Below are 22,562 nucleotides of genomic sequence, written 5' to 3'. Positions count from 1 at the left end.
ACCCTCAACTCATCCTTTTTTTTCCCCCCCCACCTTCTGACACCCAGGTTTCAACTCGCATCTTGGCGTATCTCACTGACATCTAGTCATGGATGGCAGGCCATCGCCTGAAACTCAACCCAAGCAGGACTGAGCTGCGGTACATCCCTGGAACTACAGGTCCATCTTCTTCGAGAACTCACTGGTCACTCCAGTTGCAGTTATTGTTCTCGACTCGAGGTGCCTGAGGTGCTTGTTTGGTCCCTTATCATTTCAGGACTCAACTACAGCAACTCCCTTCTGGATGGTCTTCCTATGCGTACCATCAGGTCTTTGCAACTTATCCAGAATGGATGGATGCTGCGGCAGCATGACTTTAGTGTTCCTAAGCTCAGCCATGTAACTCATCTGCTGTGGCATCTGGTAGCTAAAACCCTGACACTGGCCTATAAAGTCAAAAATGGACCAGCCCCTCTGTACTTGATGGTTATGGCCCAAATCTGATCCATACGGAGATCCTTTTGAGCTTTAAGTGTGGTTCGGTTTGACCCACTCTTCCTCAAGATGTAGGAGAAAGGACAAGCATGTAGGCTTTTCTCTGTCCTAGAACCGAGGTGCTGAAATGAGCTTCCTCGGGGTGTCCGACTAGAAGAGTTGCTTGCTGTTGCTTGCTGGCAACAACACTAGTCACAGTTGTGGTGGTCATCGCTACAGTGCCTGGGGAGCAGAGAGGGTTAAAGGCCTTGGTCAAGGGCCCAGCAGTGGCAGCTTGCAAAGCCCGGGTATCGAACCCACAACCCTTTCATCAATACTGGTGAGCCAAGAACAGACAAGCTCATAGCTGTATGGATCACCAGCTTCTATTACCAAAGAATAGCCCCACCAGTTTGTACAGAAGTCCCTGTAGATACTGAGTAACACACCATTGCATTAAGAGGGTTAAGGCCTCCTATAGCAGTATAACCTACCAGATTCCCCCCATTTTCTCCCCAATTTAGGCCGCCAATTACCCACTCTCCCCATCGCACATAGTGCCCTCCAATGCACCATTTTTCGAACTGCTGCCGATGCAACATCACCGGGCAACCAACGCGCCTTGAGGGAAGCAATGCATACCAGCTCCAAAGCACCAGCCCGCAGACGCCGGTGACAGCCAACATCACAGCGAACGATGTGGGGGGAGAGTGTTGTCTACTCACCCTGGAGAGAGCAAGGCCAATTGTGCTCTCTCAGGGCCTCGGCTGCCGATGGCTAACGTTGTAAATGTTATTGTAGTGACGGCACCTTAGTCCGCTGGAACACTCAGGGCAACATATTTTTGATAACAATATTAAGAATATTAGCTAGTCATTGTAAATTTGGATATATACAAACCTTATTCGTAGAGGAAATGGTTTAAAAGAACCTTTGTCAAGCAGAGGTCCCTCGAACCTTCAAAATTCACATGTCTTCTACGAACATGCCTCTTTATTGAGGAACCACCAAAAGTGGCTCCTCTATGGCAACACCTTTTTTTCTAAGGGATTAAATAAAGTGTAGAGTGTGAGAGAGGCATTTCATTCTAACCTACACTGCTGTATTTCTTGCTTTGTATAACCGCCATGGCAACTGCGACGACTGCAGCGCTGATTGTAATTAAGTGCTTTCGGGGTTTCCTTTGTTGCGATTCACCAGCTGATGATTTGTTCCACTCAAATTTTATGCAACTCTCGACCATCTTTCTCCGGTGGATTATGGCGTTCATTAATCTCTCGCTGTAGACTCTCCCTCCCCTCCCCACCCCTCTCCGTCTCTCCCTCTCTCTGTCTCCCTGAGACCACTGAAGCGTAGTGTCCTGGCAGTGGGAATGAGGCCATGGGTATCGCGGATGTGTGTATGAGGGGCTGGCATGGCTGCCCCGTCCTGCCCTGGCGGCTCCCCTGGCACAGAATAAAGATAGCCCTTTCTCACAGTGTCAATCTGCCACTTCTCCCCATGCTTTCCACGCCAGAACCTCCAGCTACTGTGTCAGCTACCTCCATCCACAAGCAGCCAAAGCAGGTCTGCAGCCGCGATCAACAGCTTTAAAGGGACTATTCCCAACATTTCTTTATTTTTGTATTGGCTTTTTTTGTAGGCCTTTTTTACTTTAGTGCGAAAGGGCATGGCTAAACTGCAGGAACCTTTAGGGACCTTCATTTTTAGCGTGGGCTAGCCTGGGGTTATTTTTATTTCTTTTTTTATTCCTATTTTTATTTAGTTGGCAAAATAATGGGAAATTGGAAAAACCATGCGTTTTCTTTGCGGACGTTTATTGGTTTTACCCAGCAATGCCTTACAAGAACCTCTCCGCCATCAGTGGATTTCAGTACATCATTTTTAGTTTAAAATCAAACTCTTGAATCCTAAAACTGCCATAAAATGATGTTTGTTTCTGACTGAGCATTTTCTCTAGAATATGGTGGTTTATACCAAACCCCTCTGAATTCTTTCTTTTTATGCAGAAATAGCAATTGTCATACCATGGGCCCCATCTTACACCCTGCGCAAGTCACGTGGCGATGCTCATTCCCCTCTTACACCCCACCAACAGTCTATTTTCACTCCTCCCATCTGCATTGTTTAAACAGCGACACTATCTACGCTAATATATCTACGCTGATGGGCGCGGTGGTCTTAAAATTAGGTGTGTTCAGGTCAATTTTCCGTGTATCTTGGCAATGGAAAACACAGGGGCTCCACTGACTGAAAACAACCTAGTCAGACGTCAACAGTCAGACGTTCGTTGCTATCTTGGCAATGAATTGTCAACACAGGTGCGTGCAGCCCGATGCTCGTACAACCCCCCACGCTTTACACCACTGAAATAGCAACCCGCCAAGGTCAGATAGACCGCACCTGGCTCTTAAAGGGATGGTGAGAGACACGCTGATTGGTTTATTACTGCACGTTACACCCAAAGCAAACACACCCACGATTAATTAAGAGGCTTAGTACATGACTTTTGTGCATTTCCAGTGGCGCAAGGCATATTTTTCCGGTCATTACGACAGCAAAGACACACGGACACGCCCTAAATCAAGCTGCACGGTGCACGGTTGACTGCTTGCCAAAAGATCGACTAAAATAGGTTGCATATTTGTTAGCATCCTAGCGTCTCCTGTTGCAAACTAAAGAAGAATCAAAATTGCATTGGGCATCTTTTAGTGAGTGGCAATGTCGTCAATGTAGCCAATGTACCCTTGTCACCCAATGTCACCAGTGTCAGGAAGGTGAAGGCTAGCATGTGCTTCCTTCAAGTCTTTTTGAGCTGCCGCTAATGTTTTAACATCATTGGACAGCTGAACAGGCTTGGAGGAGAACACTAACTGCCAGTTGTGTCACATCAGCTAACAGAGGCCGACATTGGCTAGCATGGTCAGAATGATGGTGAGAGTGAGTGAGCCCATTTGTGTTCTCTGCGATCAGCCATACACATCGTCTCCTCTCTAAGCTTTTTAAGCATTTGAGGATATCCGTGATTAAATATGCATTATTCCTGTATCATCTTACCCTCTGTAGTTTACATGTACCAAATTAAAACGTGTGGTCCATAAAGGGTTCTGAAAATATAGAACTCAAACGAGGTAACACAGGCGGCGTCGTGTGCATGTGTGTGTATGTGTGTGTATGTGTGTGTGGTCATCTTTCTGTGAGTAATTCCCGGGAAATGACGAGGCTCATAATGAAACACATTGTCAGGTGATAATAACAGAATGAAGTTGAAGGTTCAAAATCGCGGGTGTGAGACCGTCACACCAACACATCGTCGACAACGAGGGATGGAGGGGATTTCATTCAAACAAGTAGCTCTTCACTTCAATGTGGAGGCTTTTTTGGGGCCTTCGTGTTTTATGTAAACCTGCAGTAGTGGGGGTCACATCACGAAACGGGATCTTACATGCTTGTGTAATACAATTTGGGGCATCTTTCGTCACAAAGGAGACACCCATGGATTCTGGGAAATATCTGACTTAAGAACCGTCTAGGAAACTTCATTTTTTAATAGCTTACAAAAAGGTTCCCCAAATGGTTCTTTGAGGGATGCCATGAAAAAGAGATTTGAGAGTCTGAAGAACCTTCAAAAGATGCAAAAAACCTTCATGACACCGACAAGCACTTTGGGCTTACAAAAGAACTACACATTAAAAATAGATTTTTAAGTGTGAAGAACCTTTTGCAAGTGTAAAGAACCAGTTTTGCAAATGCTGTGATAGTGTGAGGAACCTTTTTTTTTTTTAGAGTTTCAGGGACCTTGAAATGAAGCTCACCAAATTTTTACAAACACTTGAGCTATAAGCCATAGAGCTTCATTTTTCTAAACCTTGCACAAGTTAAAACCTGGTAAAAATGTCAAATAATGGAGATTCTGAAGATAAGCAACCATGTTTGGTTTCCAAAAGAACTATGAAGAAATGTTAGGAACTTTATGTAGGTCTTGTTCATGGGAAGAATTACAGGAGGTTCCTTGGAAAACCACAACTAGTTCCTTGAAGAACCATGTTTGAAAACCTAATGAACCATCCTTGAGTATAAACGCTCCAAAAAGCATTCACATAAACGAGCACTTTGGGCTTGCAAAAGAACTATGGATTTTAAAGGTCTGAGGAACTTCCACATTACAGAGATGTGCGAGGGCAAAAGTTCTAAACATTAAAACATAGAATATTTGTATAATATTTCCATTTGCAAAAGGTTCTTCTCATTTTCAAGTCTCATTTACAAAATTGGTTTCTTAATTGGTTCCTTCTATATATATATATATTTGTAAGTAAAACCAGTTCATGGATGGCATCGTGCAATGAAGTGGCATTCTTTTTGCACGTGGGGGAGTTGGGGGCATAGAGGGTCGAATCCACGGTGCTGGAATATGGTCTTCCACGCTCATGTAATAGAATTTGGGATAATCTTTTATCGCAGCGAGACACCCATGGAATTGATTTGAAACAAAAACATGCCATACCGACTGAACATTTCAATTTATCCCCGGCTTTAATAAATGTTTGCCAGGCATCATATTTAAACGGACTAATTCCATTTTTTACGATTTAACAGTTATGCCTTTTTCCATTAATTCTCGACACACAGAAAGGGAGGGCTTTGATTCCCTGCCATTTATTGAATAAATATGAAAATACAAAAGATGGAAATATTAAATAGATATGCAGGATTAGTGCACGCAGTAAAACATAAGTGTGAGCGCGTGTGCCATACTAATAAATCAGTGTGTGCGCGCGAAAGAAGAAAGAGAAAGCGAGAGAGAGGAGAGAGAGAAAGCTGTGAAAAGGGGGGGGAACTGGGATGCTAAAGTCACTGCTATGCATAGTCTTTTCTCTTATCAACATTTTTGGCGAGGGGATAGCAAATGTAAATGAACGTGGTGTTTTTCTTCAAAAACAAAAGGCTACATTTGTCTGATTTTTCTTCTTGCTTTCAGGCCTTGAACTATTCACATGGCCCCTTGAAACTAGACTGGACAAGATTTCAGAACCTTTTTGCAGTGACATCGCTGAAGAACCACTTTTGGGTTTGTGAAGAAGCTTTGGGTAGAATAACTGTTTTTGTGAATAAGATAATAGTGTGAAGAACCTTTTCACAGTTTCACACCGTTTCTCAGGAACCTTCACATGAAGCTCACAGAACCTCCACAAACATCTAAGCTAAGAAACCTTGCACAAGTTTCCTAAAACGTAAAGAAAAATGGTTTTTAAAAAATGGAAAGTCTGAAGAACATTCCAGAATTTTTAAAACCTTTTAGAACCGAATGTAGATACATGAACCTTCATGTAAAGAACCACAATAGGTTCCTTGAAAAAACACAACTAGTCCCTCAAAGAACCAGGTTTGATGCCCTAAAGAACATGTTTAATTGTGAAAAACAATAAAAAGGTTCTGTTCTGATTTAAACATTTAAACTTCACAGAACCTTTGCATTACCTTTTCATTATTTTACATCTTTGCACGTCACATTTACAGAATTGATTCTCTAAAGAACCAAGGAACCTACAGGCCTTCTAGGGCATCAAGCAATGGGAGTGGTACCTTTATTAAGTAGGTAGCTGATGGTACTTTACTTGAAAGAGCTTCAATCTCTTCAACCAATCTTAAAGATAACAAGGTCATTCAGAGTGGTTTGGTGTGAAATGCTCTAGAGTGGTGAATGGGGCTAGATGCCCAAAGCTTTAAATATATATAATTATCTATAAGTATCAAATCATCACATCAGCAAATGTTTAAAAATGAAATAGTACAATATTTACAAATATGCTGCCATATGCCTTTATGAAAACTCTGAACCAAGCGATATACACAGGGCATTTGGGTATTTTTGGTTCATTTACCACTGTCTACCATCATTTACATTACATATAAACCTCTGTAGACACCTGTAGGTTCACTGGTTGTTTTTGAATAGCAAATAAATAAATAAAAGGGCTATATTCATGCCATAGTCAGGGAGGCGACTGGCTACCATGGCTGCTATTGTAAAGACATCTGAAATGACCAGTTCCTCTACAATGAACACACCCAAATGTTTTTGAATGACTATGCTTACAGTGGAATTCCCTTTAAAGCAACAATATGTAACATTTTTACCTTCAAAGAAAACAGCTTAAAAACTTGTGATGCTTCACTGACCTGTAAGAGGTAGCATAGCATCTATATTGTTGCTAATCTGGGCTCAGTGCACCAGAAACTGCACTATCTGACTTTGCCGATCTGAGCGGGCAGGACAGGGCTTACCAGAACTGCGTAATGCTGCGTAACTCGAGTCATAGCTGTGTAAAATCCTGTAGTATTACTCTACTGCCTCAGTCCAAATGCTTCTTTCACTTCAGATGACGGTTCTGGATCTCTCAGCTTGTGGCTTAAAGTTCGAATTCCATTTAAAAAGAAACGCCAGATTTTCACATAATGCTGGTTTAAAAAGTGTCAATTTATACATAAACTGTAGAAATACAAGCACAATTTAGGGTACCTTTAGCTCTTGAAGGGGTACGGGCTAGCTCATTTGCAGAATTCCTCATCAATCAGACGTACAGGCTCTACCTACAAACACAGCGCAAGATGTTCTTTATGATTATCTAAGGGGTGATGCAGTACGAGCATCGTAGCTATTATATGATTTCTATTATTCTGATCCAATTAAGCAATCGGGCCCCTGGAGTGCGCATGCGCGCGTCAAAGTGTTTGATTACACCGTGATGTTGAATCGATTTGACACCTCGGGATGAGGTAGCTTATTTCTCCTGCTTGCTCCGGCCTGCTTAAATAAAGTGGGTCTCATTAGACAAGCCGCTGGGCCAGTCTAATTTATCCAGGCCGTCAGTGGCTTGCAGCACCTCGGGTCCCGAATCAATCACCACACTCAGGAGCCAAACCTGAGCCCGAAATGTGGCTGATTCTCCTGCCAAATTAAGCTCCGGAAAGCTTCCCCTCTCTATCCCTGAGCTCTGCATGTGGCGAGGCATAAGAAGCAGCGTTGGCTTCAAATGCATGCTTCAATGGATACTCAAGCTATGCTATGTTCACCTCAGGTAGATGTACATGTGTTAGAATGTCTAATAAAATGTAGCAAAATTACAACAATATGTCATGATCATAGGTGTTGGTTCTCTTATGGCATTAAAAAAGTTTCTAAAAGGTGAGAAAAAAATTGAAAAGAGAAAAAGGAGCTGGACATGTGCTTTGTGTTTCTATTTTAATGCTAATTTGGTCATCTCCCCTCAGCACAGGCACACAAGCTCGCCATTGTCATTTTCCACCCACTAGCTAAGACCAGCCAGCACTGGGAGGGTGAAGGCTAGCATGTACCATCACATCTTTTTAAATTGCTGCTAATCCCACGCCATTAGAGCTCAACACACTTGGAGGAGAACACTAACTGCCAATTACGCTACATGAGCTAAGCTATGGAGGAAGGATGGCCATCCTACCCACCCATGAATGTTCTCTTGAGCTGGATCATTAATTTGATACTGTTGCTGTCCTCTTGGGTTTCTTTTTCTAGCAAAAGCGATTTACGAAGGGTCTGGTAGGATACGCTTTTAGCCTAGCACCAGCTCTTTCATGGCTTTTGTGCATAGCCCTCACGGCTCTCAACTGGCTATCACGCAGATATCCACAACGGTGCTTCTTCCAACCTTCCTTTTCTTTCAAGCAGGGCTGCACCGGCTTGTCTGGTGTTGGCTTTTAGCTTCATTTTTTAGCCTTGCTTCCATATTCTCCTGAAGCAGCATTGTCTTAAACCTTAAAAAGCTTTCTCTAGTGGGCTGGATGTATGTCAGATTTGGGGGTGTATATATATTTAATCATGGGTTAAGACTGGAATTAGCCCGTTTTGCGGCTCTGTTTTGGTCCGGTGTAAAAAAAAGTGCAAGTGCACAAGACCAGTACAATGTTAGCGCACCTCACACAGTGAGCGAGAGTGAGTGAGAGAGCGAGAGAGAGAGAGAGAAAGATGCAAATAGGGCTCTTTAAACCACGTCTGTAATTAATTGCGCACATTTGTTTCTATTAAATAAAAATAACGCGTGCTGAGGAACTCAATTAGCGCTAATTAAGCCTGATATCCTCATTTGAAAATTGCATAATAGCAGCACGGCGCAGCGGTGTTCACTCGGTACGTTTGTGTTTTTTGGGGGTTTTTTTCCCTTCAAAAAAAAAGGTGGCCGCTGTCTTTGCGTACTACTCTGTGTGTGTGTGTGTGTGTGTGTGTGTGCAATGCCTCCCGAGAGAGTGAGGGGAAATTACATACGGACGGGGAAAGAGGGCTACAGGAGGTGCTAAATTAGCAGCCTGATCCGCACTTATTGGCGCATGCACTTCCCCCATTAGGCAGCTTCGACAGGCCTTCTCTCAACCACCCCCACACTCTCTCTCACACACAGCAGCCCAGGCTTGGCCGTCCCGAGTATTTGTCTTCAGCATGAACAAATGTACATGCTTACAGTTGCTGAAATCTGTGGCCTAGCAACAGAAACAACAGCACCAGAGCACCGAGGAAAGAACCAACTTGCTTGTTTTATGCTTTTTATGCTAAATTCATTAATGGAATTAGATTAGTAATTCGATTTTTTTTTTTTATATGAGAGATGTGCAGGCACACAGGTTCCCCAGTAGAACGTAAGTGGTGGGGGACCACTTGTGGCAGCAATAAATTGATGCTCCCACTCTGATTTACCACAAAGGCATCTATGAGCGATAGCACAGAAGAACTACTTGATTCCCTGAAGATTCATAAAAAAGGAAGTTGTGATCTGAGGGATTTGTTGAAAAGAGCACTTCCAATGGTGTTTCCATAGAGGTTCTAAACCAATATAAGGGTTCTTTCGTGAACCTTCACATTATGTTCATTGGTTCCATTTACTTTGTTAAACAGTCCTTCTGTATGACCTCTTTGAACCTTTTGTAAAGAGTCTTAAGCTCAACAGAGCACCAAAAAGGGTTTGCTACAACTTTTATAAAAAGGTTCTAAAAAAAAAAAACCTTCTCAAACAGGTTTAGGCCTTAAAAAAAAGTCATAATTTGAAAGGTTCTCCTATGAACCTCAACATCACACCAGGATCATCATCTTTCCAGAACTGCATATATCTAAAGTACCAGTTACATACAAAAAAGCAAAAAATAAATAAATAAATAAATAAAAGCAACAGAAGTTTTTTTTTTTTAAATGTCATAATGGCTTCCTGCAGAACCATTCAGTGGGCGGCTCTGCGAGCGTAAAGAACATTTGTAGATGTTATGAAGTTTAAAGAATTTCAGCGAACTGTAAAGCTTATATACCACTGAAAAGTTCTACCTGAAACTGTACAACCCCACCAAGAACCATTTACACTCCTCCAAAATAGTGCCACAGAAGGTTTTTAAGGGTTGTGTTAGAAGACCTTTTTTGATTCCCTAAAGAATATTTCAAGAATATTATAAGTCTTTTTAAACACTTCTGCAAATAGGTTATGCCCCACAAAGAACTTCTGTAAATCCTGTAAAGCTTACTCAACAGGTACTCACTTACATAAGGTAAAGTTACCATATCAATTAAAGGTTCATCCATAGAAGAACCAAAGGAGATTTTCCTGTATCCTGTCTTCTGTTGACTTCTTCTTTAAAGAATCATTCCTTGAAAGTTTTAGGAAACCAAAAGTGGTTCTTCTATGGCAGCTCACAGAGAACCCTTTCTGGAACCTTCTATGTAAATGAAGGGTTTTTCCTAGAATTGTACAATTAAGCCAATAATGATTTAAAGTGAGAATAAAGTCACATAATCTACCCTGCACCCTTTAAAAAGAGGATTCTTCAGTGGGTCTTTAGTGCAGACTCTGGTTGACCTTTGTGGAAGCCAAAGAACCTTTTGAATACTTAACTATGGAGATGTGTTCTCCATATGATCTATTTTACAAAGACTCCTTATACCACAAAAAAAGGGTTTTGTCATGTACACTTACTGGGTTCTATGAGCAGTACCATCAAATAACCACTTTTGATTTGCTGAAGCAATGTCTCTTAAGATGGTTCTAAAATGGCCTAGACATTTTGCTCCAACGTAGTTTGTGTTATACCCAAATGTGGGATCCTGGAGGGCTGGTTTGAGAACTACTTTCCTAAAGAACCATGTTCTGTAGGTGTAAATCTGAAGTCTAATCTAAAATAATCTAAAACTGGAGGTTTTAAACTGGTTCCCAGGGTCCCCAAAACAGTCCGCAGGTTGGGTTGGAGCAAAAAATCTGGACCATCTAGGTCCTTGAGAGCTGGTTGGAAACAATTGATCAAAAGCTTCTAACAAATGCCACAGTAGGACTCACAATCTATAACAATTTGAGGGTTCTTCCTGGAACCATTCTATTATGTAGAGGCGCTTTGAACTTCACAAAGGTTCTTCATTTGCAAAAATGACTCTCTAAAGAAACCAGACGTGGTTCTTCTGTGGCATCCCGTTAAGAACCCTTTTGGCATTTTTAAGAGTGAACACTTCACCACAGTCATAATAAGGACTTTCTTGTTAACTAGAAGATAAGATACAGATCATACAGTTACGGCTGGCGTTGGTGTGGGTCGGACCTCATGACGATTTATTTCCTTCACCGTCTCTCACCCACCCTCCCTCTGTCTCTAATTATTTTACCCCATAATCCCGCTCTCATGCAGTGCAAACAGCGCAAGCTCGGATGGAGAAATTATGTAAATATTATTTAAGCAGGCTCGCTATCTGGGATTCATGAGGTAAAGCTCGAGACCTTCCGTTTATTTTCAATTTATTTGCAAATAAAGGGGCTACGATGACCAGAGGGGATAGGGGGGGTGTGTGCGATGGGGTAGCGGGGGAATCAGGAGGGGGTGCCGATATCATCATATCAGCCCTCTGGTTAGAATTTCAGCTTTGCAAAGTGAGCCCACACCCACCCCCCTCAAAAAAGCAAGAATAGATAGGAAAATTCTAAAAAAAAAATTCTGGAGCTACTGATGTACCTTAAATGAAACAGCCACACTTCTGTCCGGCCAATGCTGCTGTAGGCCTCTACATGGGAACCCTCTAGACACAGACATCTCTCTTCCATCACAATCATATTTCTTCCCAGCCACGTTTGCCCCGACCAGGCTCGCTTAATACTTTCCGGGTGCAGATGTGCCCGTGCGCCCCCGCGGGAGCTTTTCCTTCTGGACCCTCGGAGCCACTATTAGAGGAAATTTGACTGTGTGTGTGCATGTGTGTACACGTGTGGCCATGTATTTACGTTTTTGTGGGGACCAGGATAAAAATATATTTTAGATATGTCATAGTGTCTCACACACACACACACACACATATATATATATATATTGCTCCGTTTTTTTTCGTGGTCACGTTTTTAAGACGTTTGATCTATGGTCATGTTGTTTTTTTTATTTTCATATGTAGTCACGTTATTTCTGAACGTTGTTTTTAAGTTTTTAGACGTTTCTTTTGACGTTTTATAGATCACGTTTTACACACGTTTCACGTTTTGTTCTACACTTTTTAGTTGTGGTCATGTTTTCTTCTTTACGTGTGGTTAATGTTTTGCCAACGTTTTTTTTTTTTTTTGTCTTGTTTTGTTTTTTTGTTTTTTTTTCACATCTGCTTAGATTAAGGTTTCAGACCTTGAGGGTGTTTTAATTTTTTAGGCTTTTTTTTCCAGACGTTTCCATACGGTCACGTTTTTACAAGACATTTTTTCATGTGATCACATTTGTTCCATGAGAATAAAATAAAGCGATAATCACGTGAAGATCACATGCTCCGTTGCTTCTCGCAAGAATAATGTGTTCTTATGAAAAAGAAAAAAAAACACAAATCCAAACGATTTCATTTGGCTTGGGCGCAGCATAGAGAAGTCAGACCCCTCAAAGAGACAAATACAGAAGCGCGTGAGCGGTGTGTGAGCGAGAGAGAGAGAGAGACTGTCCCATTACACGGTGACACATGATCAATAGGCCGATAAGGCGGTAACATCAATGCGCGCACGAGAACAATGAGGGATATCATCGAGCATCTATCTTAATATCGCCGCCTACACGCGCCCCTGACAGGACCGCCTCATGAAAATTCCGCCCCACGAATCACCCGGGCGTTTCCTCACACACACACACACACACACACACACACACACACACATACACACGCGCGCGCGCGCAGCTGCCGAGGCTATTATTTCCCCATTTCAATCTGACTCGCCAGCCTTTCATGCTAATTCTATTATTGTTGGAAGTTTATGTGATTTCATATCGCTGGAATCGGTAATGTATAATAACGCTTCAGGCTGAAGGAGGAAAAAAAAACGAAGGAAAGTAAGAAAGAGAAAAAACGCAGCGGTCCCTCCGCCGCCACCGGGGGAAATAATTACTTTCATATGAAAAACTCTGCACGAGCTGACCGGGTCGTACTGCCTGCAGCGCGAGACCTCCACTCGTTTTTGTTTCGGTTTTTGTTTTCGTTTTCCTTTTCTTTTCCGTTTTCTTTTTCTTTTTTTTATATATATAGTTTTGGGGTTTTCATTGGGTCCTTTTTGTTTGCGTTTTTTTTTCATTTGTTTTTGCAGCATTTTCCTTCTATTTAAGACCTTTAATTGGCCTCTAACCATGTTTTTATCATAACATTTGTAAGATGTTTAAAAGGCTCTATGACCTACCATGAGTCTACATAACCAGTGTCTGTGCTAAAGAATCATTGAAGGACCTTTTCAAGGTGACATGTCCCTTATTTTTTGCAATCATTCTTAAAAATTTGAATGCACAGTTTTAGGAAAAGTCATTATTTGGCCAAGAACCTTTGAACATGAAGGTTCTTCACACTCACACATATCTATTTCTTTTAGTCAACTAAAGGTTCTATAGGAAACCAAAGGTATCTACACTATTTTAAAAATAGATCTGCAACAGAAGAACCACATTTTACTCCCGTCTTTAAATTAATGGTTCTTAAGAGACAAAGAGTGTGAAAAAAAAATGTTTTGTATATTTATCAAAAATAAAGGTTCCAGAAAGGATTATCTGTAAACTGCCATAGAAGATCAACGTTTGGTTCCCTATAAACACCAAAAAGCAAAAAAGACTGATGCAAGAGTATCTTTGGTGCGAAAACACGTTTTTTCACGTTTCTTTTACAATACGTTTTTTTATTTATGAAAACGTTACATATATAAATATCTTTGATATTCATCGTTTGTACAATGAGGATTTAACGCAGTTTTTCTTTCTCCTTAGGAAAAGTCTGGCTAGGCTAGGCTAGTAGACATCACTAAGCCTATTCAGTCAGTCAAAAACATCTGTAATCCACCTGAAGGAAGAATATCCCTTTTTTTTAGGGAATTTTTTTTTTCGTTTTTTAAAAACGCGATTCAAAACAGTCTGGCTTTAGAAAATACGGGTTGTGATTAGCTTAGCTTTGGGAATGTTCCATGTTCTGTCAGTTTCTGTCCATGTCTAGGTGTGTGTTGGTGTCAGAGGTGTGTGTTCTTGTGTCTTTGTGGTCTTGAGGCGACTCGCCTCCCTGTGAGACCTTAGTTTGAGGGGGTTTAGCCTCTGAGGAATCCGGCGTTGTTTCGTTTGGACTGGAACCACCGTTGTCTTGATTTGGATCTGAGTTGGGAAAGCTGGTCTGGTCTTCATCAGAGGGCCACCGGTGGCTAGAGTCCTCTGTGTCCCCCTGCCCTGCTCTGGTGGTGGTCTGCGGCACTATGAAGCCCAGAGGCTGTGTGATGGGATATAGCAAGAAGTGGCCCTTTCCCACCAGGGGTCTCTGGGGCGTCGGAGGCGGCGGCAAATCCAGCGCGTGCCTCCGCCTTGGGCTCGAGTCGGCCAGAAGGCTCTCCACACTGAACGGACTGAGCTTGTGGAAGGCGGACGGCCGCGTCACGTCGCCGTCCGAGGTCCGTGGAGAGTCTCCCGCGTCCGCGCTTCGGCTTGCGGCGGCGCTGGGTCTTTGGTGGTGCTGCGGGCTGCGCCCCGCCGGAGCTCCAGGGTGCTGAGCCGCCTCGCTGTCGGTGCTCTGCGATACGCCGCTGTCGCTGTCCGAGCCGGGCGTGTGCAAGAACTCCCCGGCGGAGAGCTTGTTCTGAGAGCGTAGCAGCTTGCGCTCCTGTTTGCGCTTCTTCTTCTCCAAGCGCTGCAGCTCCCGCCGCGCGATCTCCTCTGGGTCCATTGGCTCGCCGCTGCACGTGGTCGGGTGGGAGTTGTGGGCTGGCCGACCCGGTCCTTTCTTCGTGTTCTCCTTTTTACGCCACTTAGCCCTCCGGTTCTGGAACCACACCTGCGACCAACATGGAGAACCAGATTAAGCAACCTCCACAGAACACACGTGGCTCCTCTTTGTAGCACTGTTTATGAAAGGTTCTTTAAAACATATGCACGAGGTTTTCCATCACAAAAAATAACAATTTAAGCGATCAAAGAACCAATTATTATAGTGTGTATATCCATTGCCTTAAATAACTATTCAAAAATCAACCAATCTTCATTGACCAATAATATGCAAGACAATTAAGGTACACGTTCCAGTCTTTGATTTAAGGGGTTTTGCATAAATTTCAGTGTGACCATCCTGAAAATACAACAAGTTCTACACAGTCCCATTCATTTCAATACACCACAGAAAAAGAGACCATCATCCTCATGGCTTAAAATGTTCGAAATTTCAAAGTTGATAGCTACACCAAAGCAGTCATATGTAGTACTTTGCTACATATGCATTTGCATGCTATGACTGCTGGCTGCCAGGTGCTGGCAAGTACTTTCCATTCTTTACTCTAAAACAACCAGTGTTGCCATGGGAATATGTAAGGGATCATTATCTTGCTGTAGGACGAAGCACCGCCCATTGAGTTAGAGGCATTTACTGGAATTCATTGTGCTACTGTCTCCAGCAGTTACATCATCAATCAGGCAAGTCCGACCATACCTGCCCAAGTCGTGACAAAACATCTTTAAAGGCTTAGAAGCAAGCCTAGGTATCTTATGCCATATGCCTACGCAAAAGTGCACACCTGAGTACTCATAAACACCTGTGAAGCCAAATGTCCCAAACATTATGGTGTCCTGAAGTGGAAATGAGGGGGACTGTGTAAAATAGTGTTGTAATTTCAACATGGTAAAACTGATGTGTATATAAATACATGTGCAGTTTAATCACAGGAGGGGTATAGCAAGGGACAGTGTGTTGTTGTGATTGTGGAGGGATGAATGGATGGATGTTGATGGATGGATAGATGGATAGAGCTGTAGAGGGCAGTTTCTCTCTATCGTGCACCATTAAGAACAGGCTCTTTAAATGTTATTTAGTAACGGCAACAGTTATTTACAGTATATAGAACCATTACAAAGTAGAAGCATTTTCATACCTTAACCACTTTGCTTTATGTTGGTATAATATCATATTATCATATCATACTAACTACAGACACTCTCTCTCTCTCTCTCTCTCTATATATATATATATATATATATATATATATATATATATATATATATATATATGGGCCAGCATTGGCATGTGGCCCACACTTTAGACCAGTTATGTTTTTTCTATTTCCATGTATACATATGTATATATGTATATATATATATATATATATATATGGCCCATGTGGGTGTTTGTTGGGAACCTTTTAACGACTTAAAGAACCATAATTTTTTGTAAAGGTTCATTACCAATTTAAAGGAACTCACAGAAATGTTTTTTTTTTTCATGGAACCAAGAGTGTTGGTTCTATGGCATGGTTCGAATAACCTTTGCAGCACCTTTTATTTTCAGCCTAATGGTTTGATTGACTGTTTTGGAGAACATCTAATATGGACAATAAGTACCATGTTGGTGGTGGACGGAGGGACAGAAAGACAGTGTACACACTCCTTGGACAGGCAATGACAACTCAAAGAACCATCTGAATGTTTAAGTGGTTTTTAAGTTCTTAACAGTGGAAGAACCTGCTTTTATTACATTGTGGGGGGTTTTGGTATACATTAAACATTAAAACATCACACTTCCTGTGATTGACCTACACTTCCTAGATTGACCTTGGATGTACTGTTCTAGACATAAAAACTGCATAGAGGTTCTATATGACACCAGAAAAGGTTTTAATGTTGTTTCCAGTCAGAGCACCATATTTATGCTGAGAGTGTACATTTCATTCCATTATGGAGGATGTTATGTGCACACTCTTAAAAATGAAGGTCCCAAGATAGTTATTGGTATGTTAGCTTCCAACGTAGTTACCAGAGAACATGTTTACAGTACAGTATACAACCCTCTTTATGCCAATAGCTTACATTTTATTACATTTGAGAGATTTCATTTAAGAATGAAGGTCCCTAGATAGTTCTTAACTTGACAAAACGGTTCTACAAAATACTTTACCTGGTGTAGAACATTCACATGATAAAAAGGTTCTATATAGCACCAGATAGGATTCTTTTTTGTAGCATATAGTATATTGCACTATAGGGCAACCCTTTTGTGCACAATAGAAAGCTTTTTTGATAGGTGTGGATTTTATTTACACATTCTTAAAAATTAAGGTTCCTAGAAAGTCTTGACTTATATGTGTATTTCTAAAAAAAACAGAGGTTCAAGATCAGAACTTGTTCCAATGTTATAATCAGTAAAAAAAAAAAAAACATTTTTTTTGGAACAATATAGCAACTGTTTTGTCCTGGATGGTAGGTTTGACATCATGCTATAATTAGTAATAAAGCATATGATGAATGTAACCAAAGCTATTTTTCCTCTGTAATTAGCACACACTACATTAGGGAATGGTTCCGTAATGAAAGTGATGGTTCTACATAGAGCCACAATAGCTCAATTAACCATTTAAAATGACCTGCTTGTTATTTGTTTTTATCTTTGACAGAAAACCTCTTTAAATAATCACTTTGAAATTGTTCTGTTTAGCACCAATGGAAATGGGTCCACTGTTGTTACAAATTGAGTAAGAGTGTATGCTAACTATATTGGTGTTTTTGTAAACAATTTAAAGAACAATAACAGGTACTCAACCATGGTAAACAACAGTTTAGGCTGCTGTGGCTCTGCATTGTGTCATTGACTAACCCTCTTATTTTGCCAGGGTGCTATTGAGCATATTTAATGCCATCCCACACTGAAGCTCTTTGGCCTAGATTGTAGGCTTCAAAACAAGCTCCTTTAACACTATTCTGTATGGGTTCATACAGACTGTGTACAATACTATGTATAACTGAATTAGTTGAATTTGAATAAAACATGCAACCAAAGCTGCTAGCCTATGAGTAATTAGCAGACATTAAAATGCCAAATGTAAACAATATTATACATACTATAATTATTAGATGTGAATTAACCCCAGCTTTTAATGTGAAGAGGCTACAGCAGTCTTGGTTATCAGCTCCTGCGATACATTTAGGCAGAAAAAGAACCAATGATGTGTTCAAATGTTTATTCGAATTTATATGGTTCTACTGGTTCTATTGGTTCTATTGGTTCTATATAAATAAAACCCTTCAAGAATTCAGTTTAAAGGACTTGTGACAATAGTAGTCATTCATGGTGCAATAGCACCGAGCACAATAAAAAAAGGGGCCCTTCATTGGTCCTTAGGTAAAGGTAAAACGCATGTGCTTATATGGCAGCCCACCGTGTAACCCGCTATACAGCCTTGCTGCGTTACGCTCATTTGCGCGCACCTAGCAGCCTTGGCGCACATTTTGCGCACGCTTGCCGGGCAGCAGTCCTCACACACACACACACACACACACACACACACACACCGACCAGGCCCTTCTGTTCCGCGCTGATAAGGCGTCCAGCAGCGGGCTAATAATACATCTTTTGGAGAAGAAATGCGCGCGGAGAAAAACGAATAATCGCGAGCTAAGCTTTTTGACACACGTCCAAATTAAGAAAAACACAAAGCGAGAGGCACTTGTCTCGTGCTACATAGCGCGCACAGTAACAGACTGAAGAAGCGCGTCCAGGACGTCCCCGCGCCTCCGCCTGAAGAGGGATATATAACTGTAATGACCGGCAGACTCGCGCTAACGGCTAAGGGGAATACACAGATCATAATAACAGCACCGTTTGAAGCAGTGAGTGTGTGTGTGTGTGTGTGTGTGTGTGTGTGTGCGTGGGCGAGCCAACAAGCTGATCTGCTCATAGCATTAGTGCTAATGCTGTGCTAATATGGCAAATGAATCCATTTATTTCATCGCTACATTTAAGTTTAAGAATATTTTATTAATATACATATGACAAATTCATATACAACGATTTTAACAATCATAACAAACCAAGCACTGAGCTGAAATGCGTGGTTAAGGTATGGCATGTTTTAAGATGTAAGGAAATTTGCATAGATTTAAATATAATCGCCTAAGAATCAGGCTTAACCCATTTACACACATATCTGATTTAATTTGAATTTGAGCGTGTTAGCTCGTTTTTAAATGGATCAAACCATACATACACCTCATTTATATTTTAATAAATGTGTATATATATATATATATATATATATATATATATATATATATATATATATATATATATTGTGTGTGTGTGTGTGCTTTTTTATTATATTACTATTAATTCATAGCGGCAAATGAAAATGGCTGTCTGATTGGTCTAAAAACCTTTTGCCAGGAGTTCACTCACACCAAAAACCCATTTCAACAGTTCTATAGTAAAGATTGCGGTTCTATATAGAACCACAACAACTCCAGAACCATTTGCATGATTAAAATGCTCTTTACCTGGTTAATGGTTCTTCTCAATGGCGAACAAAAAAAATAAAAAACACGAGGCCTATTGTAGGACATTATTTAAATAGTCTATTTATAAGGGATCTATTTAGCACCAGGAATTGTTCTACTGCTATTAGAATTAGCAATATTAGTGTTTATTATTAAAAGGTCCTTTGGAAGCCCATTACATGAAATTAAGATTCTTAAAACCTTTAAAAAGTTCCCTCAGCCACACATGGTTCTTTACTGAACCACAGCATCACTCAAAGAACCCTCTATTTTTATGTGTGCAACAGGTACTTGATCATGGTGGCCAAGTACACATTTACTACCCCCCTTTTTTTTTTTACAGTGTGCCTAAAGCTTCTCCAGGAGGAACTGGGGGAAAGAGCAGAAGGCTGTAATCCTGAGAGGGAGGACAAGTAGTAGACTTTACCTGCACACGTGATTCGACCAGGTCGAGGCGCAGCGCGAGTGCCTCGCGCATGAAGACGTCCGGGTAGTGGCTCTCACTAAACGCCTTCTCCAGCTCCTCCAGCTGCCAGCCCGTGAAGTTCGTGCGGGTGCGCCTCCGTTTACAGCCCGGACTTTCCTTGTCCGGGTCGCCGACGTCTTAACACACACACACAGACAGAAAGATCAGCGTTGAGTATACCAATCTCTCCACCGGGAATAAGGGCACGCGCTCACGTACACACACTTTCACGTCAGATTCAACCCTTTCCATTCAACTCTCAAGTTCTCTAATGCCACGGTACTACTAAAGACAATGGTTCCATGTGTAAACAACCAGGACAACTTCACAAAATTCTTCAGTGTATATTGGAGGACATCTTTTAGATGGTTCTTTAAAGAAACGTTTTTAATGATTTTACTTAACAAAAAAAAAAACAAACAAAAAAAAACGATTGTTACGCGTTGAAGAAACATTTAGTAGAATATGGAGCCTGAGTGTACTGTAGGAACCAAATGGACCTTACCATCACATCCACTTCAACTTCAGCAGATGTTTCCGGTCGTTTCTCAAATGTAATAAAATTATAGATTTTTTTTTACAAACGTCAGTTTACAAACGTCAGTTTACAAACGTCAGTTCTCACTCGGCGTTTATTTACAGATCAGAAACGCTGCTGGAACCGTGTTTTGCTGCGTTTTTCAAGGCAATAGTAACGTCTGAAATATTTATTTTGAACGTTATATTTCCGTTAAATCAACGTGACACTCCGTGACACTGATCATATATTTAAATATGTATGTTTACCCCTTTTTTACTGTTTACTTTTTGCAGCTGTTCTGTACATTGTGTCCAAGTGTCAAATGATGAATGGACCAATAGAAATGCTTCAAATTTACTCTCAACTCTTAATCTTTTTACACAGTTTTTGTTATTCCTTGTCCTGTAAAGTTGATACGAGGTTTCGCTATTTCGGAAATAAAGCGCTGCACTGCTGCATAGTAGACTAGTGCGTTCAAGCGACGTGTTTACAGTGTATGGCACAGTGTTGTTTGGTGGTATGGGGCACTAATACGCACCCAATCCGCCCTGAATGATGAAGCCTGATTCAACCTGCCAATAAAACGCATTGTTGTACTTCAGTGAGCCCACCAACCAATCATCAATCCTAATTTTAACGTTGATTAAAGGAGCTGTTTGGAAATTGTTGGCCAATAAAAACAGTGGATTCACAAAAATAACAGGATTATATTTCAAAATCATGAAATTACCATTATATCATTATATTATATATTTAATTCAATGATATATATTAAGATGTACATAATAATAATGTATTGATGTGTATGTAAATAATTTGAAAATCGCTTTAATACATAAATAATATTCTTTTTATGCAAAAAAAAAAGAATACTATTCTTATAGCTTATATATAAATATAGACGGGTCTATATTTCTGTAGAAGTACATATAATATTATTTTATACACATAAAACTAAACTTAATATTAAATTAAAAACTGTCTGCTCGTTCCTCCACACTCACCGGAGAGTTTGTACTGCTGTCCGTCCCCACAGGCAGACCCCAGCAGCGACCCGGAGCCCACCGAGCACGAGCCGTTCAGTAATCCGTCTATGGAGAAGGGCACGGAGGCGGCGGCAGCGGCGGCGGCGGCTGCTGCGGCAGCGGCGGAGGGCAGCGCGTGGCCGGGCAGCTCGTACACGTGGCGGTGTCCGAGCTGGTGGTGATGGTGGTGGTGATGGTGGTGGTAGGGGAAGCCCAGGCCGACTACGCCGCCGCCCAGCGAGCCTCCGAATGCGGCGTGCGGCGGGTGCTCGAGCGCCCGGCTGTCCATCATTCTCGTGCCCCCTACCTCCACCAACCCCTAGCAGCCCTCCAAGCCCTCCAAACCCTCCGTGGAAAGCGCGCGCGGCAGCGGCGGCGGCGGCGGCGGCGAACGGGAGAACGTGCGCATGCTCTGCGCTCTCCAGCGAGGAATGAAGAGGAGCGTGCCTTTCGCGCGCGAGAGTGTGTGTATGTGCGCGCGCGTGAGAGTGTGTATTTTTTTCCCCTCCTTCTTCCCTCCCCTCTTACTTTGTCAACACCGACCCCCTGCTCCTCCGGGGAGGGGGGATTGGGACCCAATCGAGTACGTTAATGGGTGGTGACGTCAGAGACGTAATGTCGGGTGTGTGTATTGGAGGAGGGGGTTCAAATCGTTTTCTTTGTACCGGTCGCTAATTATACGTGACGTCCATCCCGGTAAACAACGGCGCCGCTGTCACAACACGGCACGGGACAGCTCGATGGGGGGTGGGGTTGAGATTAGGGGGGCGTGACGGGACGGGCAGTTGATTGATTCCGATTGAATTGATTTCCCCTCTCTATTTATTACTGATCTCAGCGTGTCGAAAACAATAACAGTTTTTTTGTTGTTGTTGTTTAGGTTTGTTTGTTTTGAGGGGGCGGGGCACGTTCCACGTTCCACTCAAGTCTTCAGAGGGTTCCCCAATTACAGGGAGGCGTCCTGCTCCATAATAGACGCCCTTCATCATAACACCTTGTTCTAGCTGTCAAAACCAATTTACTGTTACATGTCGGGAGAATGGTTTGTTTTCGGGGTTTTTGCGTTTTTTTTAATTGTCATTTCCACCTGGTGAGCACGAGGACACCAGGTGCAAGTTCTACGGTGTTTAGGAGGTTGTTGAGATATAAATTACACCTTTCTGTCCAAATCTGCTCAAGCCAGATCGGGCAAAATTCAATTTCTGAGTCTAATCTTGACCATGAATAAATTACCACGTAAAAATGAACGCGCAAAAGCAGCCAAGACCCACATGGACCTCTGGATTTCAGGGGTTATGACCTAATTAGGCTG

At 41.9% G+C, this 22,562-nt stretch overlaps 1 protein-coding gene across 1 annotated transcript; it reads right to left on the bottom strand.

The window, feature by feature from the left end:
* Window positions 1–13,705: 13,705 nt before the first annotated feature.
* On the bottom strand, window positions 13,706–21,665 carry uncx4.1 (Unc4.1 homeobox (C. elegans)). The gene is made up of 3 exons (XM_072657453.1): window positions 21,230–21,665; window positions 19,667–19,842; window positions 13,706–14,761 (listed from the first exon to the last, which is right to left on the bottom strand). The coding sequence occupies exons 1-3, from the start codon at window positions 21,540–21,542 to the stop codon at window positions 13,919–13,921; spliced, it is 1,332 nt and encodes a 443-aa protein (XP_072513554.1). The 5' UTR covers window positions 21,543–21,665; the 3' UTR covers window positions 13,706–13,918.
* Between the last annotated feature and the right edge of the window lie 897 nt (window positions 21,666–22,562).

This window comes from Salminus brasiliensis, chromosome 15 (genome assembly GCF_030463535.1).
Source record: "Salminus brasiliensis chromosome 15, fSalBra1.hap2, whole genome shotgun sequence".
In the NCBI taxonomy this organism is placed as follows: Eukaryota; Metazoa; Chordata; class Actinopteri; order Characiformes; family Bryconidae; genus Salminus; species Salminus brasiliensis.
This window is presented reverse-complemented; position numbering and strand designations above follow the sequence as displayed.